Source organism: Oryctolagus cuniculus, chromosome 19 (assembly GCF_964237555.1).
Source record: "Oryctolagus cuniculus chromosome 19, mOryCun1.1, whole genome shotgun sequence".
Taxonomy (NCBI): domain Eukaryota; kingdom Metazoa; phylum Chordata; class Mammalia; order Lagomorpha; family Leporidae; genus Oryctolagus; species Oryctolagus cuniculus.
Window position 1 is genome coordinate 34,253,520 of NC_091450.1, and position 22,119 is coordinate 34,275,638.

The 22,119-nt window shown below is 62.7% G+C and overlaps 1 protein-coding gene and 1 long non-coding RNA gene across 11 annotated transcripts; both read left to right on the forward strand.

Moving 5' to 3' along the window:
* Positions 1-7: 7 nt before the first annotated feature.
* On the forward strand, positions 8-9,872 carry LOC138846940 (uncharacterized). 8 transcript variants are annotated; one of them, XR_011384480.1, is made up of 5 exons: positions 8-2,085; positions 2,285-2,442; positions 6,412-6,598; positions 6,740-6,944; positions 7,090-9,872. It is a non-coding gene; the product is annotated as an uncharacterized lncRNA (long non-coding RNA). The 8 variants fall into 8 exon arrangements; XR_011384482.1 differs by having other exon boundaries at positions 8-156; XR_011384478.1 differs by having other exon boundaries at positions 8-156; positions 988-2,085; positions 2,285-6,944.
* Positions 9,873-12,764: 2,892 nt separating this feature from the next.
* On the forward strand, positions 12,765-21,874 carry PGAP6 (post-GPI attachment to proteins 6). 3 transcript variants are annotated; one of them, XM_051842147.2, is made up of 13 exons: positions 12,765-12,994; positions 16,012-16,189; positions 16,266-16,458; positions 17,174-17,301; positions 17,559-17,827; positions 17,914-18,233; positions 18,393-18,483; positions 18,578-18,701; positions 18,881-19,017; positions 19,453-19,631; positions 19,699-19,845; positions 20,603-20,719; positions 20,976-21,346. In XM_051842147.2, exons 1-13 carry the CDS (start codon positions 12,880-12,882, stop codon positions 21,270-21,272), a joined length of 2,295 nt encoding a protein of 764 aa, XP_051698107.2. In that variant the 5' UTR covers positions 12,765-12,879; the 3' UTR covers positions 21,273-21,346. The 3 variants fall into 3 exon arrangements, with proteins under 3 accessions (XP_051698107.2, XP_051698106.2, XP_051698105.2); XM_051842146.2 differs by lacking the exon at positions 12,765-12,994 and adding an exon at positions 13,079-15,323 and having other exon boundaries at positions 17,676-17,827; positions 20,976-21,874; XM_051842145.2 differs by lacking the exon at positions 12,765-12,994 and adding an exon at positions 13,080-15,323 and having other exon boundaries at positions 20,976-21,874.
* The last annotated feature ends 245 nt before the right edge of the window (positions 21,875-22,119 follow it).

The window sequence follows — 22,119 nt, forward strand, 5'->3', positions numbered from 1 at the left end:
TCGCTGGACAGCAGTGACCGGTGTTTCCAAGGTTAGGGCGTCCACTTACATTCTAAATATAGGCACTGACGGCTGCAAATCCCCGCGGAGCAGGCTTTAGCGGTACTCCTGCCCTCCGAATGTCCTCCACGAGCCTCTGTTCTCAGTCATCTCAAGGTATTTCCTTTTTCAGTTTATCCCTTTGTATGATTTATTTGAAAGAGCAACGCAGAGGGGGGTGAGAGAGCGTGCATCCTCTGGCTCACTCCCCACACGCCCTCAGCAGCCAGGGCTGGGCCAGACCAAAGCCAGGAGCCAGGTCCCCCGGGGGTGCTCAGGGCTGAGTACCTGGTTCTTCGTGTACTGCCCCCCCCCCCGCCACTCTGTTTCTATAACGGAACACCTGTGTTGATCGTGTAAGCCTCACTTAAAAACAATTTGAGTGAAGGCCTCCGTGCACACTTCACGCTCCCATCCATGAGGGAGACCCAGATGGAGAGTCCAACCCCTGGCTTCAGCCTGGCTCAGACCTGGCTGCTGCGGCTGCTTTGGGAGTGAACCAGCAGGTGGGAAGATGGAAGACAGCTCTCTCTTTTAAAGGATTTATTTACTTGAAAGAATTAGAGCGAAGACCATCCGCTGGTTCACTTCCCAGATGGCTGCAGTGGGCAGCCGGGAGCTGCCGCGGGTCTCCCCTGTGGGGGCAGGGGTCCAAGCACGCGGGCGGCTTCGGCGGCTCTCCCAGGCCTGAGCGGGGAGTGGGTGAGGGGGAGCAGCCGCCGCCAGCACTCCAGGCGTGCTGAAGGATGCAGCCTTGGAGAGGTCAGAGCTCCGTCTCAGAAGAGCTTGCCCAGGAGACTGCCGGAGCAGAACCCCCATCACAGGTTGAAGGAGGCAGAGGAGGAGTTCTGGGGTGAAGACGGGAACAGAGGTGGAGTATTCGGAGGCTGCCGGGGCATGAGGACGAGGACGTTGACCTTGACGCTGCACCTTTTTCTGCGTTATCAGCCAGAAGCGCAACGTGTGTGCGGAAGCTGAAAAGCTTAGCATCGTGCCGCACTTTCTGCTAGAATCTGTCACCGTGAGGGATCCGTAACTAAGCCCGATGAGCCGTCACCAGGGAGCGGATGTAGGTTGCTCATTTTACAGCATGTTTCTTTTGGAAAAACTAGTGATGGATCCACGTTGGGATCACGTTTATGCAGTTAACAAGAATAAAGACTCGGCTCTGAGGGCCTGTGGCTGAAGTCGTTGGCTGCTTTGTAAAATGTGCATCATTTAACCTGATAGGATTCTTGGAGCCTGTGGTGCATTGTTAGGTCTCAGACCATAAGGAGGTCTTCAGAGTGTAAGCCTACGTATTTGTAACGACCTTATTCAGCCGCTAAGAAATACAGTAAAGCTTTACCTCTGGGCTGCTGCTGTGGCGCACTGGGTGAAAGCCCCAGTCTGCAGCACCAGCATCCCACGTGGGCGGGCGCCGGATTCTGTCCCGGCTGCCCCTCTTCCAGGCCAGCTCTCTGCTGTGGCCAGGGAGTGCAGTGGAGGATGGCCCGGGTCCTTGGGCCCTACACCCCATGGAGACCAGGAGAAGCACCTGGCTCCTGGCTTTGGATCAGCGCAGCTCCGACCGTTACGGCCATTTGGGGATTGAACCAAGGGACAGAAGACCTCTCTCTCTGTTTCTCCCTCTCACTGTCTCTAACTCTACCTCTCAAATAAATCAATTTAAAAAATATTTTTAAAAAATAAGTTATGTGTTTCAAACTTGATTTTCTTCCTGTCTTACTTTAAAACAAGGTTAAGAGCACGTGTCTAAGTCAGCGCCTCTATTTCGGTGGAAGACGTGGGATACTTTTACTTCACGTTGAATCCAGGCAGGCACCCAGAGGTCTGGGACGCTGGCTCCGAGTGCGGGTGACTGGGCCTGCGCCCCTGCAGGGCTTGGGTTTGTCCTGTGGGAGGATTCCTTGCCCGTCAGCTAATGAACTCACTGGATCCGACTACACTTGAGCAATCCTCTTCAAGAGTTGGCCGTGCTGCTTCCTCTCTGCAGGAGGGCCCGGCGGGAGCTGGGAGCTGGGAGCTGGGAGCTGGGAGCTGGGGGTAAGCCTGCGCTGCAGGGTTTTCACAGCGTTTCCTTATTTCCTGTGACCCATCTCAGATTATGAGACTTTAACAAGTGTCTGTAAAAAACTTTTCACGTTGCAAGTATACAAACATTTGATAAAATAAAACCGTGTGAGCTTGATGGTTTGAGGAACTGAAGCCTAGAATCTTATTTATTTACAACTGCCTTTGGTAGGTCTGCTGAGTGGAACAGGAGCCGTATCCCTGGGCGGAATGTGCTGTGCCACCCCGGAGAGCGGAGCTGCAGGCGCACCCGTCGCCTCGCCGGGGCCGAGAGACGGCAGGAGAACCTGGTGCCTCCGCTGCGCTGCGCGCGACAGTGTCGCTGATCAGGTTCTGTTCCGGAGCTTCTGCTTCCACCTGGAGAAAACGTGTGTAGGGCTTCTCAACACTAGCGGGAAAACTTTGGCTTGGACTAATGCTCAGTCTGGCGCCAAATTTCCATGGAATTCGAATTCACGTAATCCACGGAATTTTATTCAGGGAGGGTATCCTAGCAGAGCAATCCTTGCAGTCCTTCACTTTGCTCTATTGAACTGTCTTAAAAGTCCCTGTTTCCAGCAGCTACATTACTTGATTAAAACAAGTAAAATTTTAAAAATGAATGAATAAATAAGTAGAGCAACTGGGACTCAACCCAGCACCTACTTGGGATTCTGGTGTTGCAGGCGATGGCTTTATCCACTACGCCATGATGCCAGGCTCTCCTCCCTCTGCCCCCTTCTCATGGACAAAAGGTTTGCTGGATGTGAAATAGGCAAAATCCCTCTTAATGTTTTATGACTCTGCGTTATCAGACTGCGTAGCCCACTTGGCACCAAGCATAGGAGAATCCTGTGAGCACCTGTGAAGTTACTGTCATTATTTTTTATTTAAGATTTATTTACTTATTTGAAAGGCAGAATTACAGAGAAGGAGAGGCAGAAAGAGAGAGAGAGAGGGAGAGAGAGAGAGAGGTCTTCCATTCACTGGTTCACTCCCTAAATGGCCGCAATGGCCAGGGCTGGGCCAGGCTGAAGCCAGGAGCTTCCTCTGGACCTCCCACGTGGGTGCAGGGGCCCAGGTACTTGGGTCATCTGCCACTGCTTTCCCAGGTGCATTAGCAGAGAGCAGGACTCGAACTGGTGCCCACATGGGATGCTGGAGCTGCAGGCGGCAGCTTTACCCGCCTGGGTGGGCTTGGTCGTGTGAAAACGGGGCTGCTTCTGAGCGTGCCGCCTTCCTCCCCGCGGGCACTGTGCTCCCCAGGCCCCTCGTACGCACAGAAGCCAACCCCTAACTTCCCAGCTGACAGCAGCCCCAAGCACCTAGCCCGGCTTCTGCTGCCTTCCCAGCACGTCAGCGGGGAGCAGAGGCAGAGCAGCCGGGCCTCGCCCGGCACTGAAGTGTGCTTCAACCTGCCGCCCAATAACGCCAGCCCCAAGATCGACCACTTATTTGAAATTCTGAGCCAGAGAGAGAGAAGTTCCATTCACTGTTCACTCCCCAGAAGGCCACAATAACCAGGGCTGAGCCAGTCCAAAACCAGGAGCCAGGAACGCCAGCCAGGCCTCCCCTGGGTGAGAAGATGGGCAGCTCGGGGGAGGCGCTGAGCTCTGACCGCTCCTTGCCGAACCTGTGAGAGGTGGTCGGTGGCGCCAGCTCCAGGTGAATCCTGGCCGGCCCGCGTGACAAGTCCCCTCCTGCCCCTTCTGTGGCTGCTCCAGCTCCACTACCCTTGCACCGGCACCAACTTCCTTCTGTGGGTGGAAACTGCAGGTTTTACAATGTTGCGAACCAGCACTAGCTAGCTATATCCAACATGGCGCAGGGGGTGTCGTAATAATGTCATAATACTGAAATCGCCCTGGGGACACACCCACTGCCATCATGCTCCCGGCACCGTGACACTTCCAGACTTCCCAGAAGGGCAAGGAACTGGGCGGTGCCCAGGCCCTGCCAGCAGCTGGGCTCCAGGACAAGCATTGCCCTTGGTGCCTCTGAGGGCAGGGAGGGAAGGCTTCTGTCCAGAACTGGCACTGCTGGCTGTCCTGCCTCCTGAGGGGTTTCTCTTTGGCCTTTGTCATACACCACCACCGGGTCACTGAGTTGCACTTCTGTTTTGCTTTTCGTAAATCTGGCTCTGCCACACGCTTTGTGTGTCCATCTTTGAATCTGTTCAGGTGTGGAGAGAGAACCTGAGGTAAGGCCAGCCAGCAGGCCCCAGCACACACGCATTTCCACTTCAACCCATATTCTTTTTTTTCTTAATTTATTTATTTGGAAGGCAGAGTTAGAGAGAGAGAGGGGCCCTTCGGCTGCTGGTTCACTCCCCAAATGGCTGCAATGGCTGGAGCTTGGCCGATCTGGAGCCAGAGCAGGTGCACATAGGTGCAGGGGCACAAGCACGTGGGTCGTGTAACAGGTGAAGCCGCCACCTGCAGTGCCGGCATCCCATATGTGCACCAGTTCCAGACCCGGCTGCTCCACTTCCGATCCAGCTCCCTGCTAATGTTCCTGGGAAAGCAGTAGAAGATGGCCCAAGTGCTTGGGTCCCTGCACCCACGTGGGAGACCCTGGGCAACCTCTGAGCTCCTGGTTTCAGCCTAGCCCAGCCCTGGCCCTTGGAGCCACTGGGAGAGTGATCCAGCAGATAGAAGATCTGTGTGTGTGTGTATGTGTATGTGTGTGTGTGAGAGAGAGAGAGACAGTCTCTTCCTCTCTCTGTAGCTCTTTCAAACAAAAGATCTTTACAAATAAATCTTTTAAAAAATTAAAGAAAAGCGGCAGGCGCTGTGGTGCAGCGGGTTAAATCCCTGGCCTGGGGCACCAGCATCCCATATGGGCTCCGGTTCTAGTCCCAGCTGCTCCTCTTCTGATCCAGCTCTCTGCTGTGGCCTGGGAAAACAGTAGAAGATGGCCCAAGTCTTTGGGCTCCTGTGCTCACATGGAAGACCCAGAAGAAGCTCCTGGCTCCTGATCGGTGCAGCTCCGGCCGTGTGGCCATCTGGGGAGTGAACCAGCAGATGGAAGACCTCTCTCTCTGTCTCTACCTCTCTCTGTAACTCTGCCTGTCAAATAAATAAAAATAAATATTTTTTTGGAGAGCAAATTTGCATTTTTTTAAAACTTTTATTTAATGAATATAAATTTCCAAAGTACAGCTTATGGATTACAATGGCTTCCCCCCCCCCATACCGTCCCTCCTACCCGCAACCCTCCCCTTTCCCACTCCCTCTCCCCTTCCATTCACATCAAGATTCATTTTCGATTCTCTTAATATACAGAAGATCAGTTTAGTATACATTAAGTAAAGATTTCAACAGTTTGCTCCCACAAAGAAACATAAAGTGAAAAATAATAGATGAAAAAATAAATATTTTTTAAAAAAGTAAAGAAAAGACATAGGTGGCCTGTGTTGTGGTGTAACAGGTTAAACCTCCGCCTGCAGTGCCAGCATCCCATGTGGGCACTGGTTCAAGTCCCAGCTGCTCCACTTCTGATCCAGTTCCCTGCTAATGCGCATGGGAAAGCGACATCCCATGTGGGGTGCTGACTTCCCAGGCAGCGGCTTGGCTCGCCATGCCACAACGCCGGCCCCTGTAGTGACGCTTGACCACTTGGAAAAACTGAATCACATTATCTGTTCACATTATGAGTTCACATTATCTATTTTTAAGTGTTTAAATGATTTTCTTAACTCTAATGAGGTCTGGCCCATACTTTGGTTAAAGCCCTGTTTAGAAGGATTATTTTTGCAATGCTTTGAGATCTTGCTTTGAGCAAATCATTTGAACCTAAGTTCCAAGCTGAATTTTTTTCTTTTAAAGATTTTATTTATTTATTTGAGGGCCAGAGTTACAAACAAAGGGAATGAGAGACAGAGAGAGGTCTTCCATCTGCTGGTTCATTCCGCAAATGGCCACAATGGCCAGAGCTGGGCCGATCCGAAGCCAGGAGCCAGGAGCTCCTTCCAGGTCTCCCACGCAGGCTCAGGGGCCCAAGAGCTCTGGCCATCTTCCACTGTTTTCCCAGACCACAGCAGAGAGCTGGATCAGAAGTGGAGCAGCCGGGACTCGTAGCAGTGCCCACATGGGATGCTGGCACTGCAGGTGGAGGCTTAGCCTACTGCACCACAGCGCTGGCCCCAGACTGAACCTTCTAACTGAGACTTACAGATCCCTGGACGTTTCTGAGGCTGGGTCTCTGGCTGGAGCGATGACAGACCTTTGAGTGGTTTGTGCCGTGTCAAGGGCACTGTCGGGATAGCAGAGGATGGACTCACGTTGCTGCACTTGTTTCATGCTGATGTTTTGCCCTCAGGACCATCACTGCGGTTCCAGGGGGACCCCCAGGGCCTTGTGCCAGCCATGGCTTGTCCTGCGAGTCCTGTTGGTTGTGCGACAGGTGCTGGCAGGGAGGTACGCCCACTGCAGCCTGCCGGCGCTGGGACAGGTTGCCAGTCTATCTCCTGTCCTCCTTGCTGGTAACCCTCCCCTGCCCTCTCCAGGTAGCTAGCCCAGCCCTCAAGGCACCAAGGGTTAACCACCCAGGGGGTGTGGGAGGAATGTGGCCCCCTGGGGCGTCCTTGCTGCTGGGCCGCCCTGGGAGTAGGAGCGCTGGCAGCCACACGCGTTTCTGATCTTTCCAGCTGAAGAGAAGGCAAAACAGCAGTGAACTGGCCGCTGGCAGCAGGCGTGGGGAACTGAGGGAGGCTGAGCCAACTAAACATTGACTGACCAGGCACTGCCTGGCCCCCAGGAGGTCCAGCTGGGAGGAGGCCCGTGGCTGGCTGAGCCAGGGTCTGCAGTGGCTATGAATTCTAGTTAGGTCCAAAAGTCCAGATGGGTGACCTGGTAAGCTCTGGTAAAAGCCGGCTAATTCTGGTTAACCCCACAACCCACGGGCTGCATGTGGTCCAAGTCCGGAAGTCCCAGGGATCCCAAGTGGGGAGGTTGAATGAGAGGGACCCCTGCCCGTTTCTCCTCTGTCCTCTTTCAGATGGGACCCCTGGCCTCATGGCCACACAACTCACCACCAGCACGCATACTCAGAAACTGGCCGCAGTTTGGCTGTGGACAGAGGCAGCCGGCTCAGCCACGGCTTCCGGAACCAGGTCTGGAGCTGACCCCTCCCCCTGCCCACGGGAAGAGACAGAGCTGGCTGAGTGTGGGTTACGTGGTGAGCCTGGGTCGAGTCTGCAAACCCAGGGCAAAAGCCAGCTTCCCTCGTGCGTGGGGAACCTCAGGGAGGCCCGACTCTCCCCCAGTCGACTCTGGCCGGGCGACTGTCCTGAGATGGTCTGCAAAGCTGCCGCCGTCCCATCCCCAGCCCTCGGTCTTTCCCTGGGCGCTGCCTGGCACGGTGTAGATCAGAGCAAGTGGACAGGTCCCTGCTTCACACCTGTCCTGAGAACCCCAACACACGGGCAGACAGACAGCCTGGGGCGACTGGCGTGTCTGATCTCACCTGGAAGTACAAAGCCCTCCTCCCGGGCACCGACCGAACTCAGGGAGAGACAGCATCGGAGCAGACCCACGACTGGATTCCAGCTCGGGCCGTGCCTGAGAGCAGAAGGAAGCTTCAGAATTAGGGATGGGACCAAGCACCGTCCCGGCTGACATCCCAACGGCTGCCTCCGTGGTCCACTTTAACCAAGACCAGGAGGAAGAGGAGCGAGCCAGGAAGAAGTGGCGGTGTTAGTAAGACGGCGCCATCTACACCCCGACACCATCCTAGGCTCTAGCCCCCGCCGCCATTGCTGGAAGCCGGGTGGCCCCATGGCCCAACCCCAGCGTCAGCTCCACCCCGGCTCTAGTGGGATTCACTGCTCCTACTTCCCTGCCCGCCCCTTGGCAAAAGTCCAAGAGGACCTGTTCCTGCACACATGGCGTCTCCATCTCTCTTTTCCTTCTTCGCCCCTTCCCTCTGGTCTGTCGGTGTCCCATCCATAAGCCCTTTGCCTTCACTCCGGCGTCTGGCGTGTTCTGTGGCAGCCGACAGGCGGCAGGCCCAGCTGCGGGTGGTCTGCTCTGAAAAGGAGCAGCAAGGCCAGCCCAGCTAAAGCACCTGTCATCTGTGCTGTTACCAGTGTGGAAGCCCGGGCACTGGGCAAGCACTGGGCAGCAGAGCCAGGCTCCCACACGGCACTGCCTAAGGGCTGAACGACTCTCGGGCCAGAACAGTGCTCTACACAGGCTGACCTGAACGCCCTTGCTCGCTTTTTCTCTAGCAGAACACAAGCCGTCCAGCTCCTGATGGCCCTGGGACATGCATGTCCTGCTGGGTGCTGTGACCAGTCCTCCGGCTGGTGCAGGGCCACACTCACATACCATAGGACAGACAAGAGAACACCCAAACCCAGCCCTCCACCCACATGGCAGGTGGAAGAAACGCAGAAGTCAGACCGTCACCCATTCGACCCCGTAAGATTCTGGAAACTTCTCTTCAGGGGCGATGTTGGGCAGGAAGCTGGAGTCAGCCTCTGTGTGTGAGAAAGCACCCGATTCCACCCTACAGCGTCCTGCCCACACCCAGTGACTTGTGGGTGGTCCCAGCCCCCCCCCCCCCAGGAGAATCCTGCCTGCCTGTGTAGGAGGGCTTTCTCCTGTTCCTCACCTTCGTCCAGAAGAGGGTGGGGGAGACCCGGCAGGATGACCTGGACCCCTGCCCTTAGGAGCCCCGGCCTGAATCCAGACTGAGCTGGGAGCTCGCAGGTGTCTGCTGCGCCGCCCACCTGGCCTGTCAGCTGTGCCCTTCACTACACTTCACCTGCTTTCCCCAGGCACTCTCCCTGGGATCCCCGTGAGGGTGCCCGTCTGTGCCCACAGATGCACCTGCTGCCTCCCGCCTCCCACAGGGGACCCTGAGGACCTGTGCCCAGCCCCTCCTCCTGCGTCTCCCGTGGCATCCTCACACCTTTTGCTGCCTATCGAATTTCTGTGTTTCTGCCTTCATTTTCCAAAGGCTGAGACGGCTCCTGTTCCTGCCGCGCCGGGAAGGTCTGAGCTCCCAGCCTCTGAGTGGGCCGTGCGCTGCTTTGGTCTGAGCTCCCAGCCTCTGAGTGGGCCGTGCGCTGATTTCTGGACGCTAGCTTTAAAAAAGTCTATTTCTGTGAAAGGCAGAGAGCTGCTTGTCCTCAGGCAAGAAAGGATTCGGACGTGACACAGAGCGGCAGTCAGGGTGCACCTGGTGGAGCGGGTGGCGCCCCAGCGTCTCAGCCTTTCAGGGGCGCAGATCCGCAGACCTGCCCCCTTCTGCCCACCCCCGTGGTGAACCACCTGCTGCTTCTGGGATACGACTAGGTAGAGGGCATGAAGTTCCTGAAATCCCCCCCCTTTCAGCCCCAAGGGTGTGGGGCAGGGAGGACCCCCCTCTGCCGTCCTCTGGAGAGGGCTGGGACCACCCCCCCACACACACACGGTTATCAACAGTGAGACTGGATGAGTCGCTGCTGGCCGGCGCACAGCTGTCTGTGTTCCAGCACACAGGAATGCCCTTTTTCTTCAGCCCCCTCGCAGGCTGATGTCCAACGACCCGCCAAGCCTGGCCCGGGCCAGAACATGATCTCGGACGGAACATTTCCAGGCCTTGGTGCTGACCACAGCCGTCGACTCGGTGGGTGGATGCCGCGGGGTGCTCAGCAAAGCCAGGGGGTGACTGACAGCCTGGCCTCCATGCTGAGATCAGCGTGGGGCCCGCTGTGGCCCTAATCAAAGCACCTTCCTTTCCTTGCCCTTTTTTTCTTATCTTATATAATAAAACCCAGCTTCCGGTATTGTGAATCACCTGCGTTTAGCCTGGTGAATGGTAACATTTGCATAACAAAACCTTCCGGGGGTGGTGGTGCTGTGGTGTGGTAGGCTGGGCCTCTGCCTGTGGCGCTGGCATCCTATTTGAATGCTGGTTCTAGTCCCAGATGCTCCTCTTCCAATCCGGCTTTTTTTTTTTTTTTTTTTTTGACAGGCGGAGTGGACAGTGAGAGAGAGAGACAGAGAGAAAGGTCTTCCTTTGCCATTGGTTCACCCTCCAATGGCCGCCGCGGCTGGCGCGCTGCGACCGGCGCACCGCGCTGATCCGATGGCAGGAGCCAGGTGCTCCTCCTGGTCTCCCATGGGGTGCAGGGCCCAAGTACTTGGGCCATCCTCCACTGCACTCCCTGGCCATAGCAGAGAGCTGGCCTGGAAGAGGGGCAACCGGGACAGAATCCGGCCAATCCGGCTTTGTGCTGTGCCCTGGGAAAGCAGTGGAAGATGGTCCAAGTCTCTGGGCCCCTGCACCCACGTGGGAGACCTGGAAGAAGCTCCTGGCTCCAGGCTTCAGATCGGCATGGCTCCGGCCATTTGGGGAGGGAACCAGTGGATGGAAGACATGTCCTCTATTTCTCCTTCTCTCTGTCTGTAACTCTACCTCTCAAATAAATAAATAGAATCTTACAAGAAAGGAGCCTCCTGAGGGAGGTGATCGGGACGGTGGACTTGCACCAGCTAACAAAGGAGTTTCCACCCACGATGCGGAGCCCCACCCTCGGTGCCCCCCGCCCGGGCTTCCCTGGTGGAGCTGGATGGACCCTCATTATTGATTTGAAAGTCAGAGAGAGAGCGAGCTAGCAAAAGCGAGCTTCCATCGCTGCTGGTTCCCTCCCCAGAGGGCCTGGCCGGAGTCAGGAGCTTCTTCCGGGTCTTCACATGGGTGATCTGGATTGGAAGTGGAGCAGCCAGACCTCAGTGCTGCACCCACAAGGGACGTCAGCACTGCAGACGGCGGCTTCACCTGCTATGCCAGGACACCGGTCCCACTTGTCCATTCAAAACTCCCCCTGCTGACGTGTTCGGGGGAAGAGCACATTTTGGATCAAGAGATCTCGCTTTCCCCTTAGCCACACTCGCGGCACGGTACCACTGGGAGCCCCTGTGGTCGGGGGTGAGGAGGGCCCAGCCCAGATTCTGGGGCGTGATCCCCCCAGTCCATTGTCCTCCACCTCCCCTCCTCTGGCCACCAGTGGCTGTGCGCTTGTGAGGTCAGCGCCCCCTCCCCCAGGCAGAGACCTGGTCCCCTCCCTCAGGGTCAACCCAGGTAAGCTGCTGCGGGATTGTCCCAGAGGCCTTCTGTGCCTTGTGACACAAGATGCGCCTCCCCCGCCCGTCCCTCTTCAGCCAGTAGTACATCTGGGAGACCAGGCCAACAGCACAGGCGCCTCCTGACCTTCCCTTTGGGCACGCGCGGCCGCATGGACAGCCCCAGCTTTGACTGCCCTATGAGCTGATGACCAAGGTCCAGGCGACGGCCCTCCGGATGAGCCCGCGCTCCTGCGAGAGAGCACGGGCGGGGGACTCGGCCACGCACCCCTGAGTCGAGGGCCACTGCTCCTGCTACTGGGCTCCCGTGTGGCTCCCCAAGAAAAATGAGCGTCTGTGGGCTCACCCTCGCCATTCCAGGGGAAGAATGCAAGCAACCCTAGGGCCGGACATTTGCATGTCTGTAGGAGGGGTGGATGCCAGCGCCGGCCCATCTGCATCTCTGTGGGAGGCGTCCGGTCTCCGCTGGGTTGGTCTCAGCTCTCCTCCTGGCACCGCTAGTTGTGGGGCCCGCGTTGAGGTGCAGCGGCCTAAGCCACTCTCACCCCTCAGGAGCACAGGTTCGAGTCCTGGTCGCTCCACTTGGGATTCAGCTCCTTGCTAGTGCACCTGGGGAAGCCGCAGCACAAGCCTGCACCCTCATGGGAGACCGGGATGGAGTTCTGGGCTCCGGCTTCTGCCTGCCCAGACCCAGTGCCCGGTTTGGGGCCATTTGGGGAGTGAACCAGCGGGTGGTGGATCTAACTCTGCCTTCCTAATAAATCTTCACGAAGAACCTCACCCTATCAAGGTCAGCCCTTTGTGACAAGCAAAGCCGGTCCCCTCCCCTGCCCCTCACGTGGACTATTTTAGACTGTGTTTATGACGCTCCTTCCGCAGAGAACTTGTCTTCTCCATGCATTTACTCCTCAGCTCCCTTCGCAGGTTCCCCTAGCGCGTTTGCGGTTCCTTCCTGAGGCTTCGATCTTTAACCCGATCGGGACCCAGGGCTCACTGCGGGGCCCCGCCGCCGTGTCTGCGCACCATATTCCCGGGTAGAAAGGATTTTTTTTTTTTTATCTTTCCTTGAAAGTGTTCCTTCCCAGCTCCGGGCGCTGATTGCGTGGCTCTGGGGCCGCAGGCGGCCTATCCCGCGACCCCGGCCTCACACGCGCAGGTCCGCGCTCCAGGAGGAAGTCCCAGGGGTTCTCAGGTGCCCCGCCGCCTGGCATCCCCTGCGCAGTCCATCGCGTGCCCGCGAGGCCTCTCCGTCCCGTGACCGCCGCACCCCCCCTTGCATCCCGCGTGACTGCCTCGTGCGCTCCCCGCCGGCCCGCGCCACTGCCCCGCGCACCCACTGTGCCCCGCACGCCCCCTCTCCGTCCCGCGTGACTCGGCCCCGCTCGGTGCGCGCAACCTCCCTTCCACCGCCTCTCGAGCGCCGCTCGGTCCCCACCTCACCCCGCGCCGCGCGTCCGCCCGCGGACCCGCTAGCCCCGCACGGCCTCCCCGCCCCGCGCCCCGCCCGGCCGGCCGGCGCCCTGCGGGGCGGGGCCGCGCAGGCGGAAGTGCCCGGGGCGCCGGCGACTGGGACCGGCTGGGCCATGGGAGGCCCGGGCAGAGGCTGCGGCGGCGGCGGCGGCGGCGGCCGCACTGGCGGCGGGGGCTGCCCGGGCGGCGGCGGGGGCGGGCAGCCGGGGACGCGGGCCGGGTAGCGCCGGCCGAGCGCTGAGCCATGGGCCGGGCTGGCACCGGGGCCGGGGGCGCGGCGGTGGCGGTGGCGGGCCCGCTGCTGCTGCTGCTGCTCGCTCGGCCCCCGCCTGCTGCCGCCGGCGACAGCTGGAGGAGCGGTGAGCGAGCGAGAACCCGCGAGCGCCGGCGAGGGGCGCGGGGCGGGGAGCGGCCGGGGGCGGGGCCGAGATTGTGACTCCCCTGGGGGCGCCTGTGCGCTCACCTGGCGCAGGCGCGGGGCCCGGGTTCCCGTCGCGGGTTGGGGGCGCAGGGCAGCCCCTCAAGGAGCAGCCCGTGTCCAGGTGGTCGGGGTGGAGAGGACGCCCCGCAGCGGGGCTGGGCTGTCCGCGGGCTGCACCTGCTGATGCGTTCGGGTCGGGAACGACCTTGGCACACTTGGGGGCGTCGGGGGTTGCAACTGCTGGGCGGCCCCGTGGGGAGAGTGGCCGGGCGGTGGGGTCGCCAGGCCCCCTTCTTGGTGCTGGGGGGCGGAGTGGGAGAGGTGTGGGGGCAACTTGCTGGCATCCCTTTGTCTGTTGCCTGACCGAAGTGCAGGTGGCTGGATCAGAGAGGGTGCTCCCTTCCGGGTTCAGCTTGGGGCAGGCACTGAGGCGTGGACAGCCAGGCCCTGGCACCTGCGGGTGAGGAGTGCCTTCCTCTGGCTGCAACACCCTGGAACTCCCTGGGGCGCCTTTGACCTGGCGGGCTGGGAGGGCCCAGAGGCCCCTGGACCACCAGGATGCCCCGGGGCAGTGGGCGGCGGTGCCCCTCTGCTGCCTGCCTCGGGAGCCCCCGCCGCTCCTCTGAGCCCGGGTTTCTTCCCAGGGCTGTGCCTTATGGTTTCTGAGCTTGGCGCAGCTCCAGACGAAAGGCAGATTTCCCTGAGGATCCAACTCCCGATCACGTTGCTTGGCAGGATTCTGCCACCCTGTTTTCTTCCTCCGTGGGACCAGGCCTGGGTGATGGGTCACCATGGGATGATCAGCGGACACGTGAACCAGGGTGGGACAAGGCAGGAGCCTTGAGGCTGCGTCAGGCCTGCCAAGGGCCAGGCAGCTCTGTGGCGCTGCCCCTGCAGTAGGGGTGGGCGGGCTCCCCAGCAGGTCCCTGTCCTGCCTGGGTTGCGGTTTCTTTGTGTCTCCGCGGCTGGTCTTCGCCCTTCCCGCCCGACGTCACGAACAGCTTAGACTCGAGAAGCAGTGTGGGTATCATTGGACAGGGAGCCTAGGCTGTCCTCTGGGGCCCAAGCTGTGTGGCCCTGGGAGTTGGGGGCCAGGTCCTAGGGAACTTGAGCAGGTCTGTTATCTCTTGTGTACTTGCTGAGGCTTTGCAGAGGCCAGCGGGCTCCAGGTATCCCCTCAGGCTGTGTGCCCCAGGGCTAGAGGGGCCCAGGGCCTTGCCCCTAGCAGATGAGCAGAGCTGCACACTCCCCGTCCTGCTTGGGCCCCCGGGTGCCCTGCCGAGTGCCCCAGCTTTTTTGTTTCCCTGTCACTCACAGCCCGAGGGCCTGCAGCAGCTGGGTGAGCGGGAGCTGGTGGTCAGCAGACACCTGGGTAGCCTGGAATGGCCCTCCCGCCCCGCCGGCACACCAGGCCCCTCTGGAGCTGCACGGGCCTGGCCATCGTGCTGCTGGTTTTCTCCAGGGGCCTCCGGGGGACCAGAGCGGTCAGGAGGCTGGCCGGAGGGCCAGCCGCTCCCCTCGCTCCCTCAGCCCTCTCCTGGGGGCTCTGGGCCGAGTGAGGCTTCCCAGGTGGCCGAGCCCTGTTGTGGCCACTGCACATTCCTCCCTGGAGCACCTGGCCACCCATTAACCTTGGAGGGAGAACACGCTGTCCTCAGCTACTGTGAGAACACTAGGACCCGGAAAGAGGAAGAGAAAGCCGGGCTCATTCCGGGCGCAGGTCCCTGCGCCGGCCTGGGCTTGGGCTGGGAATCCGAGAGCTGCTACAGGGATGGGGCCCGGGGAGCCCCGGGCTGGGGGCTGCGGGCCTCTGCCTGCTCCCTGCGCCTCAGGCCAGGGCTTCATCCCCAGGGCAGGTTTGCTGACCCTACTTCACTGCAGGCCAGGGGTCCCCCCCTCTCAGCGGGACATTCTGGGAAAGGGGGAACTTGGACTGTGGTCCAGCTGTGTTGCCCCAGGCCTGAGCGGGCCTCCAGCCTCCACGCCTGTCCAGGAGGACTGCCTGCATGACCACCATGCCAGGCTGCAAGAGGCTCAGAGGAAGCTGGGGGCAGGAGTGTCCTGGTGTCCAGAGAGGTCTGGCTCCCCCGACTGCCTGTGTGTTGGGCCGCAGGCAGGGGATGGAGCCGATGGCTGCTGTGCGGCGGGAGGAGGGGCTCTTGTCCTCGGGGGTGGGGGGCTCTTCCAAGGTTGGGGCAGTCGGGAGGCATCCAGTGTGTCCTTCGGAAGCTGCTGTGGTGTGAGAAGGCCGGGCACCTGGCAGGAAGGCAGGTGGAGGACCAGCCGCCTGGGGGGACCCCTGACCAGCCCAGGGGGGCCTCCAGGGGCAGGAGGGTGGCAGTGACCCAGTGGGGTGCCAGCCCTCCCCCTGTGGAGGCCTCTGAGTGCAGCTGCGTGCAGGAGGGCCTCCTGCCCGTGCTGCGCCCCCCGGGGGGGAACCACCGGCTGGCTGACTGCTGCACGCGGGGGGGGGGGGGGGGGACGGACACGACCAGTGTAGCGGTCGGCTGACTGCCGCGCCCTGGGGGGGACCAGCTGACGTGGGGGTGACCAGTGGCTGGCTGATGGCTGCGCGGAGGGCGGGGGACAACCAGCGGCTGGCTGACGTGGGGGGACCAGCGGCTGGCTGACTGCTGCGCGGAGGTGGGGGGACAACCAGCGGCTGGCTGATGTGGGGGGACCAGTGGCTGGCTGACTGCTGCGCCCCCCGTGGGGGTGACCAGCGGCTGGCTGATGTGGGGTGACCAGCGGCTGGCTGACTGCTGCGCCCTGGGGTGACCAGCAGCTGGCTGACGTGGGGGGACCAGCGGCTGGCTGACGTGGGTGGGTGATCAGCAGCTGACTGCTGCCCCGGGGGTGACCAGCGGCTGGCTGACGTGGGGGGGGGGGACCAGCGGCTGCCGGCCGCGCCCCGGGGTGACCAGCGGCTGCCGGCCGGCTGGGCTGTCTCCGCAGAGGCCGGGCTGGTTTCCGAGCACTTCTCACAGGCCCCACAGAAGCTGTCCGCCTACAGCTGGTACGGCAGCGCCAGGCTGTTCCGCTTCCACGTGCCCCCGGACACCGTGCTGCTGCGCTGGCTGCTGCAGGCGTCCCGGGACAGCGGCCACACGTGCACCGAGCTGGAGATCACCGTGTAGGTGTCTGCCCTGCCTCCGCCAGCGCCTGGCCGGGCGGCCCTGCAGCTCACGCCGCCGCGCTCTCGCCTGCAGGCACTTCCGCTACGGCGCCCCTCCCGTCATCGACCCGCTGGGCACCAGCTTCCCCGAGGACAGCGCGGTGCAGCCGTCCCATCACGTCACGATGCTGCTGGGCAACTCCTCCGTCAGCGTCCCCCACCCTGCGCCTGGGGACTGGTTTGTGGCTGCCCACCTGCCCCCGTCTTCCCAAAAGATCGAGGTGCAGGTGAGGGGCTGCCCTCCAGAGACTGGGGTGCCTGGGTGCCCGGGCGCCTGGGCCCTGCCATCATTGCTTTGGGGCTTGGCCATCCCACTCTGGATCCCGCTCTGCCCCCACCTGTGCCTGGGGTCCCTGACGCCCCCATGCTCCCACACCTGTTCCCTCCCAGGGCCCTGCCCCCACCTTGCCTGGGGTCCTGACCCCCGTACCCTCACACCTGTTCCCTCCCAGGGCCCTGCCCCCACCTTGCCTGGGGTCCCTGACGCCCCCATGCTCCCACACCTGTTCCCTCCCAGGGCCCTGCCCCCACCTTGCCTGGGGTCCTGACCCCCACACCTGTTCCCTCCCAGGGCCCTGCCCCCACCTGTGCCTGGGGTCCTGACGCCCCCATCGTCCCACACCTGTTCCCTCCCAGGGCCCTGCCCCCACCTTGCCTGGGGTCCTGACCCCCCATACCCCCACACCTGTTCCCTCCCAGGGCCCTGCCCCCACCTTGCCTGGGGTCCTGACCCCCCATACCCCCACACCTGTTCCCTCCCAGGGCCCTGCCCCCACCTTGCCTGGGGTCCTGACCCCCCATACCCTCACACCTGTTCCCTCCCAGGGCCCTGCCCCCACCTTGCCTGGGGTCCTGACCCCCCCATACCCTCACACCTGTTCCCTCCCAGGGCCCTGCCCCCACCTTGCCTGGGGTCCTGACCCCACACCTGTTCCCTCCCAGGGTTTTGTTCCCACCTGTGCCTACGTCTTCCAACCTGACATGCTGATCACACGGGTGGTGGAGGTCTCCATCGTGGAGCCTGACGTGCCCCTTCCGCAGACCCTCCTCTCCCACCCCAGCTACCTCAAGTGAGTGGGGCCCTGAAGGCAGGGCGGGGGGGTGTGCGCCTGGTCTGCCCGTGACCCCGGCCCTTCTCTCCGGTGGAGTGGTGGTTCCTCCGTCTCCCCCGTGTAGGTGAGAAGGCCGAGCTCTCGGCTCTGGGGTCATGCTCAGCCCCTCGGACCCCCAGGGTGGGAGTGGGGGGGGGTCTGGGACCCCAGGCACAGGTGGGGGCAGGGCCCTGAGTGGGAGGGGCCCAGAGCCTGAGCCCACGCCCTCGCTGCAGGGTCTTCGTCCCCGAGTACACCCGGGAGCTTCAGCTGGAGCTGCAAGGCTGTGCGTGCAACGGGAGCCAGGGCTGCCCTGTGCGCCTCACGGTCGGCTCCGTCACCTTGCCTGGCAGCTCCCAGAAGGTGCTCACCTGCACCGGGCCCACCCCAGCCTGCCGCCTGCTGCTGCCCTCACCGCCCTGGGACCAGTGGCTGCAAGTGATGGCTGAGAGCCTGGCGGGCCCCCATGCGTCGGTGGTCTTCCGTGCCGTCGCTGCCCTCACAGGTGGGCCGCCTGGAAGGGGAGGGAGGCGCCGGGTGCACCCTGGACGCCCGGCCTCCCTGCGCTGAGCCGCTTTGTCCCTGTGACAGCCTGCAGGCCCTGGAGCGTGAGCTCCCAGCACCTGATGGAGGGCAGCCTGACCCAGAGCTCTAACAGCACGGCTGGCCCACTGCCCCCTGGCTCCGGCCGCCCAGACCTGGCCCGGGTCAGCGGGGTGGCCGGCGACCCCTTCTGCCTCACGAGCTACCCAGTCTTGCGGGAGGACGTGGACGTGATGTCTGTGCGTTTCCAGCCCCTGGGCAGGGTCCTGGTGCTGGTGCGTTCGGCCACACCCTCCCTCATGCAGCTCCGCCTCAACACAGGCATGGACAGTGGGGGCTCCCTCACCATCTCCCTGAAGGCCAATGAGGTACCCGGGCCAGGGGTCTGTGAGGGTGTGGGCCCCTGGGCCTTCCCCCAGGGCTGGGCCGTGCACCTGGGCCTGCAGGTGGAAGGGCCCTGGGCTGCAGGCTGCCCCCCCACCCCCCACCCCGGGCCGGGGCTGAGCCTGCCCCGCCTCCCCTTGCAGACCAACATCGCCAATGGAACCCTGGTGGCGGCCTGCGTGAACATGGCCTCACCCTTCCTCGGCTTCAACACCTCCTTCAGCTGCACTACAGGTAGGGTGGGCCGAGCAGGTCGGGTGTGCGGCCGGCTGCTCTGAACGCCTCTGACGGCCCTCCCGACGCCTCTGACGGCCCTTCCGACCCCCAGCCTTCTTCCAGGGCTATGCCTTGTCGCTGAACACCTCATCACTCACCGCGAACCTCATCGTTCCCTACCCAGAGACTGGCACCTGGTACCTCTCCCTGCAGCTCCTGTGCCCTGGGAGTCCCGAGTAAGGAAACTGGCCGCCTGGTGGGGTGACCGGGCAGCCTGCCGGCGGCCGCCGTGACAAAGGAGTCCCCATCTGCATCCGTGGCCGCTGCGGGGGCTACTGGGGCTGGGGGGCTCGGTGCTGGGTGCGTGCAGCCGTGCAGCCATGCAGCCAGCCTTCGCGGGGCCCCTTCCCCGCAGGGGCTGTGAGCAAGCCGTGGTCCCCGTGGAGACCGCGCTGTGCCTGGTGCCCTGCTGGAACGACTGTGGACCCTACGGCCAGTGTCTCCTGCTGCGCAGATATGGCTACCTGTATGCCGGCTGCAGCTGCAAGGCAGGTGAGGGCGGGCCCACTGCCTCCGCCCCGCCCCGCCACCCCACTCCGGCACCCCACCGTGAGGGCCTCGGCGGCTCCCGCCCGCTCCCGCCTGCCTGCACCACCTCACAGGTGCCCCACGACTGCCCACCCACCGCTGCCCAGCGAGCTCCTGGGTGCAAAAGGGGCTTGGGTCCAGGGCCCTGGGGAGGGCGGGGCCCTCAGCCGCCCGTCCCCCCTGGCCGTCCCCGGCCTGGCCTCCTTGGCCCGTCCTCAGCCGCCCGTCCCCCCTGGCCGTCCCCAGCCTGGCCTTCGTGGCCCGTCCTCAGCCGCCCGTCCCCCCGGCCGTCCCCGGCCCGGCCTCCGTGGCCCGCCCTCAGCCGCCCGTCCCCCCTGGCCGTCCCCGGCCTGGCCTCCGTGGCCTGCCCTCAGCCGCGTGGCCTTGTGCGGCCCCCAGGCTGGCGCGGGTGGAGCTGCAGCGACAACAGCACTGCCCAGACGGTGGCCCAGCAGAGGGTGGCCGCGCTGCTGCTCACGCTCAGCAACCTCATGTTCCTGGCGCCCATCACGGTGTCGGTGCACCGCGCCTTCCTGGTGGAAGCCTCCGTCTACTCCTACACCATGTTCTTCTCCACGGTAGGCCTGGCGCTCCCCGGGGCCCGGGGCGGGAGGGCGGGGCCGCGCTCACCGTCCCGCCCCGCAGTTCTACCACGCCTGCGACCAGCCGGGGGAGGCCGTGCTGTGTATCCTCAGCTATGACACACTGCAGTACTGCGACTTCCTGGGCTCCGGGGTGTCCACCTGGGTCACCATCCTGTGCATGGCCCGGCTGAAGACGGTCCTGAAATACGTGAGTGCCCTCTGAGGCTGGTCTGGGCTCGGCGGGTGGTGGGGTGAGGCCACACAGAGGGAGGGCAGGACGGAGGTGGGGCCTGGGGCCACTGCCCCGGGAACCTCGAGTCCCCTGTGATGGATCGTGTCCCCGCTGGAAGAAGCCATGGGCAGCCGGGAAGGGGTGGTGGGTGGGGTCAGGTGAGGCCCCTCAGTCCTTCTCCCTGGGCCCTGTCAGAGAGGGGCCTACATCCCAGGCGGGGCCTCCCTGCTGCCCCAGACCTGCTGCTGGGATCCCTGGTGGACGCAGGTCTGGTGCCTGGGAGCTGTGTCCGCTGTCCGTGCTGGGCCTGGGAACTGCAGGCCCAGTGCTGCTCTGAGGAGGCAGCCACGGAGCCCAGGGGCAGGGGTGAGGGGCAGTGCAGTGTTGCGGAACAGCAGTCGGCAGGTTGTGCGCTGGGGCTTCTGGCGGAGACGTAGGGGTGGCATCTGGTGAGGCTGCCTGGTGGGAGACCCCCAGAACCGGGGGTCTGGGAGCTGCCACGTGTGGCTGTCCACTCTGTGTCCTAGCTGAGGGAGGAGCAGCCCCTGCTAGCCCCCGGAGGGGCCTGCCTGGCCACACCTCTGCTCAGAGGCACCAGTGACCCCAAAGCTGCAGCCGCAGGAGCGGGCGCTTCTGTCCCGGCCGTCGGGGACACCGGTGCGCCTCCGCTCTGCTCTCACTGGGGCTTGTGCCATCCCCTGTGACCCCACAGCGGTCCCTGTGTCTTGCCCAGGTCCTGTTTCTACTGGGCACGCTGGTCATCGCCATGTCCTTGCAGCTGGACCGCAGGGGCATCTGGAACATGATGGGGCCCTGCCTCTTTGCCTTTGTGATCATGGCCTCCATGTGGGTAAGTACCCAGGGCGGGAGGCGCTGCCTAGCCCTCGTTCTGGCCATGCCCCCAGTCCTGCTGCGACAGCCTGGGCCAGGCCTCAGCACTGCGCATGGGCGGGGGCCTGGCACGAAGGCCTGGGTGGGTCTGAGGACCGGTGACCTATGCCCCGGAGCCTCGTCCGGGCAGCCGCCCTCGTGGATCTGCTGCCCAGACCTGGCGTCCCCGGTGACCCCTGGCCCTGGGCCAACACTCCTGTGGCCGTCTCCCCCAGGTGTACCGCTGTGGGCACCGGCACCAATGCTACCCCACCTCGTGGCAGCGCTGGGTCTTCTACCTGCTGCCGGGCATCTCCATGGCCTCTGTGGGCATCACCATCTACACGTCGATGATGACCAACGACAACTATTACTACACTCACAGCATCTGGCACATCCTGCTGGCCGGGAGCGCGGCCCTGCTGCTGCCGCCCCGCGACCGGCACGCAGAGCCCTGGGCCTGCGCCCAGAAGCTGCCCTGCCACTATCAGATCTGCAGGAACGACCGGGACGAGCTGTACGCGGTCACGTGATGGCCAGGAGCCCGCCCGCCCTTGTAGCTTGGCTGCACCCGAATAAACCTGCCCAGCACCTTTGTTTGCTCCGAGCCGGTCTTCGGGCTGGTCTTGCTCTGCAGTGGCCTGGAGGGGGGTCCTGGGGGTGCTTAGGAATGTGGATTCCCCGTTGCCCCATGCCCTGTGAAGCTGTGACGTGAGACCCAGGGCTCCCAGCAGGCCTGAGCCTGGCACTGAAGCTGGCCCAGCCTGAATTCCAGCCTGCCTGTGGTGGGGAACCCGGGACCAGGGCCCCGCCCTGTGTCCTCTTGAGTGGGTCCCTGGTGCTGAGGTGCTTGGGGAGGGGCCCAAGAGACCTGGCCCCGGCTCCCTGCAGCAGTGCCCTGCCCCGCCCTAAGGCGAGAGTAAGGGGCGGCTGGGGGTTTCCTTCGCGGGGTGTCTTCCCCAAACCCTGCCACCCTGCACTTGGCCACCAAAGCATTTTCTAGGCTCGTGCGTGGGAAACGTGAATGTGACGTTTCGGGGTAAAAGATTCTAAGACATTGAGATATATTTTTATGTAGAGATGATTTCGCTATGATTGGTGAATTTAATATTCTACAGTGATTTTTCAAGCCAAACGAGTTTCCACGTGTGTTCTGCGCCTCTTACCTGGCGGTGGGAGGGGAAGGGGCGGGGGCGGGGCGGGCAGGAGAGCCAGCCCACCGCTCCCGGCCGCGGCTCGCCGGAAGCGCCTGGGCCGCACTTTGCCGACGGTGCCTTGGGCCGCTGCTGTCTCCGCGGGGTATTTTTCACGGTTCCCAAGTACGGGAAGGGGGTGGGACGAGAGGCAGACGGACGGGCGTCGCAGCCAGTCGGCGGCGGG